The sequence below is a fragment of the Meleagris gallopavo genome, chromosome 25, assembly GCF_000146605.3.
Source record: "Meleagris gallopavo isolate NT-WF06-2002-E0010 breed Aviagen turkey brand Nicholas breeding stock chromosome 25, Turkey_5.1, whole genome shotgun sequence".
Taxonomy (NCBI): domain Eukaryota; kingdom Metazoa; phylum Chordata; class Aves; order Galliformes; family Phasianidae; genus Meleagris; species Meleagris gallopavo.
The window spans coordinates 830,848-844,065 of NC_015035.2; the positions used below are offsets into that span (position 1 = coordinate 830,848).

The following is a 13,218-nucleotide window of genomic DNA, read 5'->3' on the forward strand; positions in this document are numbered from 1 at the left end:
TTTTGGAGGAAAGCCAATTCCACAAAAAAACAACCCAAAAAAACAAACAACTTTACGGAATGGAGTCAGAAGGGACTGCTGGAAATGAAGCAAGGTTCTGATAGAGCACGTACTCCACGGCTGCATCCATACAGCTTTGGGACCTCTCCGAGCAGCCTGCTGCAGTGCTCCCTTCATTGGCACAGCAACATCATGTTCAGATGGAACTTCCTTCGCCATTTCTTATAAAAGGGCTCCTTCTCTCCAACCTGTCTTTTGCAGACAGCAGCTGTGTGGGACTGATGGAAGCGCTCTGACTGCTGGCAGTGTTAGCCAACAGCCTTTCCTCAGCTGATATCACTGGGCCGATCTATCTGATAGGTTCTACGTCTTTTTCTTTTGACCATTTTGTTTTGGCTGCTCCACATGCAGGAGACAACTCATTGTTGTTGGCGTTGGCGTCAGCTGCTTCTTGCTGAACAAAATCCAAGTCGAGACCAACACATACCCCATTCAGCATTTGAATTTATATAAACCATTTCCAGCATCTTTTTTCACCTCAGTATGTCAGTGTTGATAACAACAGGTGCTTTTTCTCCTCTGGAGGAAAAGAGCAATTGCATTCACCTTCCTGTCAGCAAGCTGAGCCCGGAGGATTGTGGCAACTTCCTCTGATGCAAGTCTTCTGCTCTGCCCGCTGCCCATTCGCACCTTTGAAGCTTCAGGGGGAGAAAAACTAAAACGTGAGCCCTGGTTGACCACACTCTGTGCTGTTCTCCATGCTGGCACAGTGGGATCTGCCGGTGAGGAGCTCCCATCTCCTTGTCCTGTAGCTGCCCTCCTGTTTGCACACCAAGGCCCTGCTGGGCAGGACCCCTCCGTGCTGAGATCAGGCAGTGATCAGAGGGGACACCCAGTGAGGGCTGTGGGCCTCAGAGCCCCGGTGGTGTCACATCCTTCATGGGGAAGTGAGGGCTGAGCACAGATGGGAATGAGGCAGTTTCAGTGTGCGTGGAACCAGCGGGTCCCGGGGCTGTCGGCCTTGTCCTTCTGCAGGCAGCGCTGGCAGAAGGAAGTGAAAACACTGGGTGTGATTCATTCCACTCATTTATTCAGCCCAGGGCTTTGGGGCTGACAAAGCCCTGACAGCTGTTTTTTCCTCCTGCAGCTGCTCTGTGGCTTCTTACAGGCATCTCAGCCCTCCTGGGTCCATTGCATGTGCCAACCTCTTCCCCTCTCCTGAGCTCCATTGGATGAAATCAGGCTGAAGGCTGAGCTGCCACAAGAGCATAGCAGATGTTGGTGGCCCCAAAGCAGAGCCGCTTAGCCCCAAGGCCTATCATCAGGCTGGGTATGTCTTTCCCTTTCCTCACTCCCCACACAGCTCCTTCCTCCTTGACTCCCATTCGCCATTGCAGTCAGGCCTGGCTCCTCACTGCAGCTCAGCAGCCTGCAGGCCAGCTCACAGAGGCTTCTTTCAGGCAAGGTCCGGTGTGGTTTTGAGCTGACCATGGAACCACCACCTCCACCATGCTTACAAGTCTCCACATCCAGGACTTGACACCTTCCATGACCATTTCTATTTTCCTAAACTTCCCACAGAGTTTGGGACACTGGGTCCTCAAACGTCCTGTGACAGATACCCACCAGCATCCCTCTGGAGCGTGTTGCCATGTGTTGCTCAAATGCCATGAGGATCAGGGGCAGCTGGACCAGCAGCTCAGAACAACATCCCAAAAAGTGCCCATGAGCAGAGCTATGCAAGTGCTGGGTTTCCTCTATGCTGACTCTGCTTGATTGCTTTCACATCTGTGAATGGCAACTTCAGCAAAGAGCAAGAACAGCCTTCAGTATTTTCTCCAACCATGTTCACTGCTCCTGAGCTTGGAAGCAGCTCTGTGGTATTGGTTTTGCTGGCTTTACTAGTTGCCACTGTTCCCTTTAGGCCACTGTACGTTTGTGACCATTGAGTTTTCCTGTATGACCTTATATACTTAAACATATTTTTCTCCCTTCTGACTTTTGACCTAATTGTTTCTGTTTCCAGCCTCCCTCCCATTTTTCCCCAGGCTGGCAGCACAGTACAGGTCTGCAGAGGATGAACATCGTCATCAGTGACTTTAACCATCTCTGACTATGACTGTCTAACTCTGACATAGAATCATATGATTCTATGACGACCTGCTCTCACCATGTGCAGCAGCTCTGCAGATGCCTTGTGCCTGTTACCTGGAGGCATTTTGGCCTCTGACTCACTTGCAAGCTCCTGTTGTCCTATCTGCCTTTCTTTACCCAGGGGCTGTGAGGTGCTGCCTGGAGCACCCCATTCCTGGAGGTGCCTGAACCCATGGACAGAAGCCTGGGCATCCTGACCTGGTGGAGACTTAGCCCACAGCAGGGGTTAGGGCTGGGTGGGCTTTGAGGTCCCCTCCAACTGAAGCCATTCTGTGACTGCACGATTCTGTGAACAGAGCACAGTGTGTGCTGTTCTAACACCAGGTCACCGCTGGCTGATCAAGGGAGGCTGCTCCTGCTGCCTGGCTGCACTGAACCCAGTGTTGAACACTGAGTTCAAGAGGAATATATAGAGAAGGTCCAACAAAGGGCAACTAATATGGCCAGGAGGCTGAGCTTGGAACGCACCAGGAGCGTTTTTGGAATGGGCCAATGGCCACATTTGCAGCTTGGGATATGCAAGGCTGAGCATTAGGGAAGCATTCTGTATGGGAGAAGGAATGCAGACAGATAGGAGGTCTCCACCTTCATAGGCTGTCCTAACCTTGACACGGCCGACCTGTTCTGGTGGCAAGGGCAGCCCAGCTCCAAGTGGAAGTTCTCAGGATGTCCCTACTGCTGTGACATTTAAGGCATACTGAAATTGCCCTGTGTACAGGACACACAGTGCTGCAGCGCACTCTTTCCATCGGATCGCTTCTTCCTGTTCCAATAGAAAACACAAGTGCAGCTGATTTCTGTAGCTGGAATCAAAGCAGAGAGAGGCATAATTTTGTCCATCATCTGTTTAAAAAACTTTTCTTCAAGTTTCATTTCCATGTGCAGGCCCATCCTCCTGCTGTTCCTAGCTTGCAGTTTCAGTTTTATTCATCAACCAAGTTGGAGGGTTGTGGCACCGGGTTATGGTGGGTGCCAGGGTGTGGGTGTTAGGAGGATGTCAGCACAGAGCAGAGAGCTGCGGGAAGAGAGGGGTTGTGGCCAGAGAGGGAACTACTCCTGTGAGAAGCAGAAGTGAAAAGCATGCAGAAGTCAAAGCAGAGCCCAGAGCTGTTTCCTATATCATTCACTCCCTGCAGAGTGACCCACAGCACCCAGCAGTGCAGGCATGGAGCCCCTCTCCTTCCAGGAATACATCTGCTCCCTGGACCCCGCCACCCTTCCCCGCATCCTCAGGATATGCTCTGGTGTCTACTTCCAAGGTGAGTACCGAGTGCCCACATCCTCCAAGGCTCTGCCACCTCCCCACATCCACTCTCAATATCACCGCAGCCTGAGCTCTCCCCTCCTGCCTTGAAGATGCCTGATTCCTTGTCAGCAGGTGCTGGGGGATGGCACACATCTTCGTGCTGCTGCCAGCTGCTTGTGTCTGAGACAGACCTTTCTCCTTTACCCATTGAGCTCAGTGCCTCAGTGCTGCCAGGAAGGCGGTGGGGCAACCAGAGGCCATCGGAACTCTCACCCAGGCAATGAATCCCCTGTGGGTGGTGGCTCTGGCAGGGGTGGTGGCTCGGTGGCTGGAGAGAGGTGGGATAGCATTGCTCCTGGCCCCAGCACAAGGAGTGGAGCAAGAGAGCAGCCTCATAGTCTGATCTGAGCTCTGTGCTTCCTCCTGGGCCATGGCACAGAGACATCTTAGATAAAGGTGGAGTCCTGATACTGCTTCAGCTGATAGCAATGTTGTGGGTGAAATGGAGTCAGAAATAAGCAAATGCTTTTGCTAGATTTCTGGGCCTCTCAAAAACGCTGGAAATGCACCCTGGGTTCCTGCCCGCTGTGGCATCAGCAATGTGGGATTTACCGCCTGGACTTGTGGAATTTGTAGCATTTCTTGATGTTACACTGACTTGTAAAGAGAAAGAGAAGCAGTTGGGGTGGAATAACACTGCTTCCCAGGAGCTCAGTTGGGATGGATGTTTAACTTTCCCAAAGACTTCCCTCATCAGGAGCTTTGCTTTTTCAATCTTCCTGATTTGCCCAGCACCTCTCTAAGATAACTGAGCGCCTTCTCACCACGTCAACACCTGTGGGTGCAGCCCAAGTGATGCTGGCTGCCCACCCCACACAGCTGTGCTGAGCTCCACCATATACAGCCCTCAGGGAGCCCTGGCCCAGCTCCACTTATCCAGATCTCCAGCAGCAGCAACAAATTTTGTGGTCTTGTGTGATCAATAACAATCTCTACCTACTGGTAATCAAAGCATCTGAGCACAGAATGAGTCAGCTGGGCAGAAATAACCCCATTTCCGATCAGCCTACAAATAGCTGCGGGTAGGTTTGGTGCTGGCAGCTTCCTGTGCCACTCCTGGGGTTCCCACTCTGCTGGGTGAGAGCTCTGCATCTCCATGCTCTGCTGGGAGGCAGTGGAGCAGTGGGGCTGGCACACCTCCACCCCTCAGCTCACAAACGGGAGATGCAGGGGCTGCACGGGCTGCAGATCCAATTGCTGCCGAGTTTGTGACAGGTCTCTCCTCACCCCGCAGGGTCCGTATATGAGATCTCTGGCAATGAGTGCTGCCTGTCAACCGGGGATCTGCTGAAAGTCACGGCTGTCACACTGCAGAAGGTTATCTGTGAGAATGTGCAGACGGGGCAGAAGACAGAGCTGCCACCGACATTTAAGGGTGAGCAGGGCTGTTCTGATCTGGCCCACTACCTCGCTCTACTTCTCCCCATGGGACTCTCCTCCCCAGGAGACCTCTATGGCCATGGGGGCTCAGCTTTGCCATCCCACAGGTCTTTTCCAGCTCTCTTCAGCTCCATCGCCGTGTCCTACACCACAGGGACCCTCCCGGCCAGGCAGCAGGCAGAAGGGCCTGACCCTGCAGCAGGCTGTGGGGCAGAGCGGTGGGCAGACACAACCCCTGCTGTGCCCCAGCATCAGCCCACATGCCTTGCTGCTGAGCCCTGTGTACGAGGTGCAGGCCACCATGCACTGTGAGTCTGGCTGCGGAATTGGGAAGGGCGCTGGGGGTGGAAGTGCCAGGTTTGGCGCTGGGACACAGGCAGCGTGGAAGGCTGCAGGGGGGGTGGTTGTGGGGAGGGCTTCTCTACGGCGTGCAGTGAGCACAAAATCAGGGCGGCTCTGCTCCTGCAGTGCGTAGGGACCAGGTGAAAATCCCCTCCACGCTGGAGGTGGACGTGGAAGACGTGACAGAGGAGTCTCAAGACGTGCATTTCGCCCGGCCGCTGCTGCTCAGCGAGCTGCTGAGGATGGAGGAGGTGCTGCCAGCCCAGGCCGAGATCCTGGAGGGGCCCAACAGCGCCGCCATCTTTGAGAGCTCCTGGGCCTCCCGCCTGCAGAAAGGGCAGCGGCTGCAGATCCACGGCTGCTCCCACTCCTGGAGGGTGTTGGCCTCGGCCCGCAACAGCGCCCGCCGCTTCCTCCTCTCCAGTGCCTACCAGGGCCGGTTCCGCCGGCGGCCTCGGCAATTTGCCGGGGTGCAGGAGCTGGCGTCCGGCCTGCAGCCAGGCCAGCGGCTGCATGTGGTGGTGACACAGGATTGCGAGGGCCGCGGGGACGACGTGCCTCCGCTCAGCGTGGGCGACCGGCTGGAGGCCCGGCGGCTGCTGCAGAACGCCAGCAGCACCAGGCTCTTGTGCCAGCGCCGCAGCGAGGAGGAGGATGGAGAGGATGAGGAGGGCGAGGAGCTCCTGCTGCCGCTGGACCTGGGGGGCAGCTTCGTGGAGGAGGTGTGCGACAGCAAGAAGTACGGGCTGGCGGAGCTGCTGGAACGGCTGATGCTGCCGTGCGATGTGCGGGTGGTGGCCACGGATCCGGCGCTGGAGCGGGACGTGTTGGGTTCCTTCTCCTCCCTGCGCTTGGAGGCCCGCATCTCCCAGCCCTTCCTGCTCGGCAGCTTCTGCGAGGAGCCGGATGAGGGCTTTGAGATCCCGCCCCAGTGGTTGGACCTCTCCCTCGTCCTCACCGGGGAGCCCGTCGGCACACAGACCCCGTCCACGCACCACTCCCACGTGGAGGAGCTGACCGAGGCCTTCTACTACCAACTGCTAGCACAGCTCCCGGGCGGTTCGGCCCCACCGCCCCCACGGCCCCCCAAGTCAAAGGCGGCCAGTGAGAAGGCACAGCCACACATGGGCCGTGCTCAGGGCCAGAAGAACCAGACACACCCCAGAGGAAGCTGCCCCCCAACTCCTCAGCACCCTGCCAGCCCCCAGGCCCACCCGGCTCCTTCGTTGCCCCTGAAGGCAAAAAGCCTCCCCATCCAGCAGAGCACCCCCAACAAGTACAGCCCGTGCCCCTACCGACTGGCAGCTCCACAGCTCCACGATGCTCCTGGAGACACAGGTGAGGGGATGCAAACCTCAGTGGGGGGTGGGGGATGTTTTCCACTGGGAGCACTGATGTACCTGCAGCTGTTCCCATTTGGATGTGGGGCAGGGATGCACTGCTGGAGGACTTGCAACCAGGCACCAGGTTACCCCTAGGGTGATTGTTCCATTGCCTTGTCCCAGACATGGACCACAGTGTGAGGGGAAACAAGGCCTGGCCTCCTCCTGTGAGGAGATGAACATGGCAGACAAACAGTGCGCCTTGATCTGCCATCAAATGGGAAACATTCCTGCTCCACAGATTGCAGGGACCCATGGCACTGGAAACTGGTGTCTGCTAGGGCAGAGCAGCTGCCACCCCACTGCAAGAAGCTCTCTTCCTTCCAGACCTTTGGCCCCAGCTCACTGGGACTACTGCCATGTCCTGGTGTGAGCACTCCTGTGGGCACATCACCGAGCCAGGGAGGAGGGGGGAGCAGTCTGGGACACTTGTAGGATTTCTGCCATGGTCTAGCTCCAATTACACGCATTGTCCGTGCTGATCTTTCCAGACATGAAGAGAAGCAGTGATGAACACGATTATGAAATCATTGAAGACAGCATTCAGAAGATGATTCGCAAAGCGCAGGCTATTCTTCCTTTTTAATCCTCTGGTTTCTGAAGCTGTCCAGACTCCAACTATTCTTAAATCTTATATTAAATTAATGCTATTAAACAAAGGCTGAAAACAACCTCAGGGATCCACAGCACAGCCTCTATCTTCCTCAATATGTGCCCACTTTGCTCAAATGCAAGCAGCTCACACACGTGAGGAACAGCCAGACGTGCAGAATAAATCCTCCCTGTTCTGCTATGGTGGGCTGTCATGCTGTGGATCACGTCCTCAGATGTTGCCTATGGGATTCTCCAATTGCACCAGAGCAGCATACAGTGGGGCAACCATTCTGGGAGCTGAGCAACCACCAAGATGGCATTGAGATGCCAGCCAAGGCTTGGGGACGTTTATCTCACCCAGCTCCTTCTATATTAACATCACCCACACGCTCTTAGAATAGCTTGGCTGGATCCTACGGCTGTGCTCATCAGCATTTCAGACTGAAAAGTTCTAAGACAAACTCCTTCGTTGTGGTCACTTTGTTGGAATCTACGAGGCCTCTGATGGCTTTCCCTACACATCCCATCTTTATCAGAGAAGACACCACCAGTCATCAGGAGCACCAATACAGGACAATTTCCAGTCCCAGCTGCTTTAGATTAGAAGCAGGTACAAATCAGAGCTGGAAAATAAACTTTAATTTTCATTTATTAGCAAACTGCTGTTTGGGCTTTTTTCGTCTCCCATTATGTAGCATGGGTTCAGACTTGTGTTGTTCCTCACCTGGGAATCTAGATCAGATTTACAAAGCTGCAGAGATAATCTCAAGCCCTTACTGGGACATGGGCTGCTTTCCTGCTTTCTTTCTTGCTCTGTTTCTACTCTGGGATTTACACTCTGCTTTCACAGCATGGTCAGATGCTCTTGAATGCTTTAAAGAAACAGCAAAAGGTAGAGTAGTCAAAGAATTAAACTCCTTCCCAAGTTGAAGACATTATGATTCATTCTATGATACCTCTCTTGTCAGACCATGCTTCTGGAGTCCTACAGCTCCTCTCTATACTGCAAGCAATTCCATGCATCTGTACTTCCAAAAATCATCAGGGATTTGTTTCCTAATCTACATGCCTTCTACAAGAAAAACAACAGTACTGTTGGCTTTCTAGGTCTGCTAGACCCCACAGCATAGAAGCTCACCTGTTACACATCCATACTACAATTTATCTCCACAAGTACCAAAGGCAACAGCTGTGCCACTGCCTGAACTTCAGCAGGATACACAGAGCTTGTCATAGCATTAACAGAAACAGAGGCACTTGGTAGGGAAGCCAGTCTCACAACATGCACGGTAGAGAGCTACTTTTCCAAAACTAGCTTACTTCACCGCTCTAAGGTAAAAATCTGCACTAAAACCCAGTTTGCAGCTCCTGTAGAAAGCCAGACCCACCCAGCAGATAAGCAGGGAGCACAAGCTTCCTCTGGCAGATCCTGTGCTAGGGAGAAAATAGGAAGCAGCTCTCACAGAGCAGGTCAGCACAGTGCAGCAAAGCTCCCATCTGATGGACAGCAAGTGCCTTTCAGTTTCTCAGCAGTCAGCTTGAACAATCCTAGGTCCTGCCTTTTAGCAATGCTAAACATGCTTACCACAGAAACCACTTTCACTCATGGGAGAACTGCCATGTTCCTTACAAGGTCATTAAGTGATTCTGAATACTTATGAACTACACTAACACTCCTACCAACCGATGCAGAACGATTCCCAGGAGGTAGCTTTCAGTGCTGCGTTTTCTACTACAGGAAATTAAGAGAACAGATATGGTGCAGGAGCTGTCTTCAGCATGCTGCCTCCCTGAGCAAAGCAGTGCCACGCAGAGAAAGAGATGTAAACTCATTATCTCCTCACTGCTGCATCACCAGTGTCCATAATGCTCTTTCCTAACTTCTCCTTTTTCCTGTTGGCAGCAATGATCCTGGCTCCAGATGGATCACTGATACAACCTGCAGCTTCTTTCAGTAGAATTATTCATGTTTTCACATCCAGATGTTTGTTCATAGCAGTTTGACCCCTTAAAGCAATTCACTTCAAAAGCTTAACAGACAACTAAATCCTGGGAGAGCATGGGCTGTATTTGTACCCACGTCTGAGTTCTAGTGACAAATGTTTTTCTTTAGGGAAGAACAAAAACCTCCAGAGCCACAGAAGCTCAAGACCACCCTCATTTAAATTTTATTGAAAATAATATTCAAAAGCCATAGTAACAAGACTACTTCATAGTACAAATATAGATTTAAGAGCACAAACTAATTACAAATCTAGTCATGATTACTGTACATTAGTAGAACGTTTCTCCTGGCTACCCCTCTCGTGAATGAAATGGAATGAAAGCATTAGGAAGAAACAACAAAAGAATCTGCACACAAGATGTGAAAGGGGTTCTCTCTAACACAGTTGTTCTAACAGGCAAAAACAAACTGCAGGATTAGAAGTTTTGAGAAGTTTGGTTCTCCCATATCTGTTTATACTTCCATCACATGGTCATGGCATATTAATCAAGCTCAGTTACCAGAATCCTCCCAAATGTTCTGCTTGTCCTTAAATTCCAAGGTGCAGGGACTCACAGAATAACTGGGACTGCACAGGTTAGAAAGCAAAGATCACCTTCCAAGTTGCAAAGCTCAGCAGGTTAACTTGAGATACTGACAAGCACTTGGTTAGAAGCAAATCCAGGTGGAAAGAACTTCAATCAGCATCCGTAGACTTATAGTGATCATCATCCACAGTAGAGTAGATGTGTCCCTCACTGCTAAGGAATTCAACTGCTTGCCTTTGAAGAAAAAGAGGCAATTAGTACCAATTAGTACTTAGCTCACATCAATGCCCTTCTCTCAACCATTTCCCACCCACAGCCTGATGTCCCCACTGTTCCTTTCTGGCATCTGCCAAAAGATGCACCCAGAGACTGTATCCCATCAGCATTTAAACAAGTGCTGCTCCACTACTCAACAGACACATAAAAGTTTTTCCAAGGCTTTATCATTTCAACAAACAATGACTCATTCTAAGCTGTTTCACTGAAGAATTCAAAAACTCAGGTTGACTATTGCATCCTGTGGGGACACATTAAACAACAAAACATTGTTAAAAAAAAGTAAGCATCCGGCCTTGCCCACTTCTTTCCTCTTTGTCTACTTTCAGCAGATTCCAGAAAGGACTGTGTAGACTCGAAGCAAATCCTTCATTTCTACATACTTACTTGATTGTTGGTATGCTGACATTGTGGAGCTGAAGTTTCAGCTCTTGAAGACTCATACCTTCTGGAGAATGGCAGTTTTTAATCAGGTTCAGCACCTGGAAGAACATAAACCACCATCAGCGCACAACTAGGCTCTACCAACACTGAACAGCGAGGCCAAAAAAAGAATTATCAGCCTTCCAAGAATAACTAAGCTTTTATTTCTTTGTCCTAAATCACGCTGCAGCAGCACCCACTGCGACATCTGTGCTCACGGAGAAGATGCTGGCACCCACCTGACTCTGATGTGCTGTGAGTCCATTCACAGGCAGGCTGCCTCCACCGTAGCTCCCAACGTCACTCATTCCAGCAGAGGTAAATGACTGAGGTGCTCTTGATGCTAACTGCAATTGCAAGGGTAAAAGAGCTGTGGCTGCACAGGCTGCTGCACACCCAAGGCATGAAAGACTCGGCCTAATTACTCTGGTACACTAATTAAAGACAGATTTCCAAGAGAAATCAAGTAAAACTGGCTACAACAGAATGTCTCTCAAAGGAATTCAAGACTCACAGCACACCCCCACTGCAGCCCTTCAAACTTCAGGCTTTCCAGACCCACAACTTATACACAATTTCCCACTGAACCCAGAGATCTGTTTGGGAGATAACCAGTAATACCCAGTAACAGCTATGATGGAACCACGACCTCCAACTACATACCATCAGATTTTTTCTGAGGATCATATGTGCATTGACTGTCTCAAGTATGTGCGTGGTGAACTCATTCATGTTTTCCAAAGGCATGATCTTAAATGCCACCAAACTTTTCTTATTCTTCCAGAGAAAAGAAAAAAATACAATTAACAACAACACGAATATGCTTGACATACAATTTAAATGCTCTAGCTAGGAAAAGAAGTAGTAGCAGGTGGGGAGTTCATCTGCTTTAATTAGCAAAGTTTCTGAACTCAAAAGCTTTTCTATGGAATCACGCAGGACAGTGTCTGGGCAAGTTCTTTCTATCCAGCTCATAACTGCACTTTGCTTTAACACATCAGCATTATCTGAAGGATGATTGCTAAGGAGGCAACTCTTATCATACAATACACTATGGGTTATTCTTACAACACTTTGCCAGATTGCCAACCCTTCATGCCACTGCTCCAGCCTCCTTTCTTGAGGAGTCACAAATGATCTTACCTGAAAAGACCGAAGATGACCAGCGACTTTTACATAAGTTCCTGGGGGTACCACGATATTCTCACTACCTGCCTCCTTACAGAGAAGGAAAGGAGAAAGCAAGGTTTTGCTGATTCATCTCTCCATTTCTCAATTATCATAATAAACAACTTAAGGACTCTAATTTCAAGCAAACACAAACGACACACGTTCAGACAATCAGTAAGAGCAGTTAGGTAAATATAACTGCAGATGAAAAATGTTTATTTGAACGCACTCCATGCTTGACAGCAGTCAGTGCCAGTTGTATGTTCTGCTGCTGCTCTGTTCACTCCTGAGAGATTCTCACAGAACAAGAGGGAAGAACCCAAAGCATTTTAAAAACAAACCACACCCACGTCAAGTATTCAAACACTGAACACAGCTGGGGGGGGCAAGCAGTCACAGAATCTTATGGCAGACCTGTAGATAAGCCAACTGAGGATCTCTTTAATTACTCCCAGAGTTGTTCAGCTGAATGCAGCTGTTCACCTCCAGACACATTTACCAGCAACACAGGCTGTGTGTAAGCAGCAGGAGAGCACAGTGGAGCGTAGCAGCACTACAGGAACCAGGCAACAAGACAACGCACAAACCTCTTCCACTCTCTGCTTTTACACTTCTCACACAAAAGAACAGAGTGCACACCTCTAAGTAACAACTGAGATTTGGCAGTTACACTGTAAGAAATTATTTATGTTATTTGAAGTATAAACTACAGGGTAGAAGATCACAAAAGCACAGAACCACCGATCTTTGCTAGTGCAGCACCCGGCCTGGCTCTCATAGGCACAGCATTGCCCCAGCTCTCAGACTGACTGTTTTACGTCTCGCAGTGCCTCTCCCCATAGCAGCACCTCAGAATGGTTTCATTGCTTACGTCGGTGTCAACCCACTGCCGCACATCCATGGGTGCTGCTGTCATGTCGTCCACCTTGTACAGGATGTTGGTGGGCGCCTTCTCTGCGTGCCTTACGATGCCAACCACGGTGACCTGCGGCAGGAAGGGCCGTCAGGGGGCGGGGAGAGGCACCCGCAGCCCTTCAGAGCCGCCTCACCGGGGGTGGCAGTGGGTGCCCACCTGTGAGATCTCCACATCGTGGATGCGGAACGCCTCGTCCACCTGCTCGGCCGCCAGCAGCTGCGACACGGTGCAGGGCACGATGCTCTGCGAGCGGCTGCGCTGCAGGGGGGCGGGTGGAGGTCAGCGAGTGGAGCTCGGCTCGGCTCAGCCCAGCCCAGCGCCGCAGCCGCCCGCTCTCCCGGCCCCCTCTGGCCCTACCTGCTTCTTCTCCGCCTGCGCGCCTGTAGGAGAGCTGAAACCTCCCGGGGACTGCGTGTAGCCGCCCGCCGGGCCGTAGCCACCGTCGAAGTTACCTGGGAAAGGAAAGGAAGAGCCGTGAGGGGGGAGGCACGCCCAACTCGCCCACCTCCCCGTGCCGCTCCGGCCCGCACCGTGCCCGCCCCACATGGCGGCAGAGCCCAGCTGCGGCAGGACCCGCTCCTCGAGCACCGCGTCCCGCGCCCCAGCAGCGGGAGCCTATCACAACCTTCCTTCTTCCGACAGCTTCCGGCGGCGAGAGCCAATCACCATCCTCTTTTTTTCTCGACAGCTTCCGGCGCTGAGAGCCAATTACAGCCCTCCTTGTTCCGACAGCTTCCGGCGGC

The 13,218-nt window shown here is 51.7% G+C and overlaps 2 protein-coding genes across 2 annotated transcripts; one reads left to right on the forward strand and one right to left on the reverse strand.

Annotated features, from left to right (window-relative positions):
* The first annotated feature begins 3,120 nt into the window (after positions 1 to 3,120).
* On the forward strand, positions 3,121 to 7,832 carry THEMIS2 (thymocyte selection associated family member 2). Its single transcript, XM_010723267.3, has 5 exons — positions 3,121 to 3,413; positions 4,695 to 4,835; positions 4,948 to 5,148; positions 5,309 to 6,520; positions 7,056 to 7,832. Exons 1-5 carry the CDS (start codon positions 3,320 to 3,322, stop codon positions 7,148 to 7,150), a joined length of 1,743 nt encoding a protein of 580 aa, XP_010721569.1. The 5' UTR covers positions 3,121 to 3,319; the 3' UTR covers positions 7,151 to 7,832.
* Positions 7,833 to 9,303: 1,471 nt separating this feature from the next.
* RPA2 (replication protein A2) lies at positions 9,304 to 13,122 on the reverse strand. The gene is made up of 9 exons (XM_003212485.4): positions 13,006 to 13,122; positions 12,833 to 12,927; positions 12,632 to 12,733; positions 12,431 to 12,544; positions 11,533 to 11,607; positions 11,053 to 11,166; positions 10,629 to 10,736; positions 10,354 to 10,448; positions 9,304 to 9,924 (listed from the first exon to the last, which is right to left on the reverse strand). The coding sequence occupies exons 1-9, from the start codon at positions 13,019 to 13,021 to the stop codon at positions 9,840 to 9,842; spliced, it is 804 nt and encodes a 267-aa protein (XP_003212533.1). The 5' UTR covers positions 13,022 to 13,122; the 3' UTR covers positions 9,304 to 9,839.
* Positions 13,123 to 13,218: the final 96 nt, after the last annotated feature.

Excerpts from the sequence above, each read along its gene's own strand:
- RPA2 (XM_003212485.4), bottom strand. Across the intron at positions 12,734-12,832 it reads CGCAGGCGGAGAAGAAGCAG|CGCAGCCGCTCGCAGAGCAT; the intron begins GTAGGGCCAGAG and ends GCCCCCCTGCAG. Across the intron at positions 11,167-11,532 it reads GTCATCTTCGGTCTTTTCAG|AATAAGAAAAGTTTGGTGGC; the intron begins GTAAGATCATTT and ends TTTCTCTGGAAG.
- THEMIS2 (XM_010723267.3), top strand. The coding sequence starts at position 3,320 with ATGGAGCCCCTCTCCTTCCAGGAATACATCTGCTCCCTGGACCCCGCC. Across the intron at positions 4,836-4,947 it reads GCTGCCACCGACATTTAAGG|GTCTTTTCCAGCTCTCTTCA; the intron begins GTGAGCAGGGCT and ends GCCATCCCACAG. Across the intron at positions 5,149-5,308 it reads GGTGCAGGCCACCATGCACT|TGCGTAGGGACCAGGTGAAA; the intron begins GTGAGTCTGGCT and ends CTGCTCCTGCAG.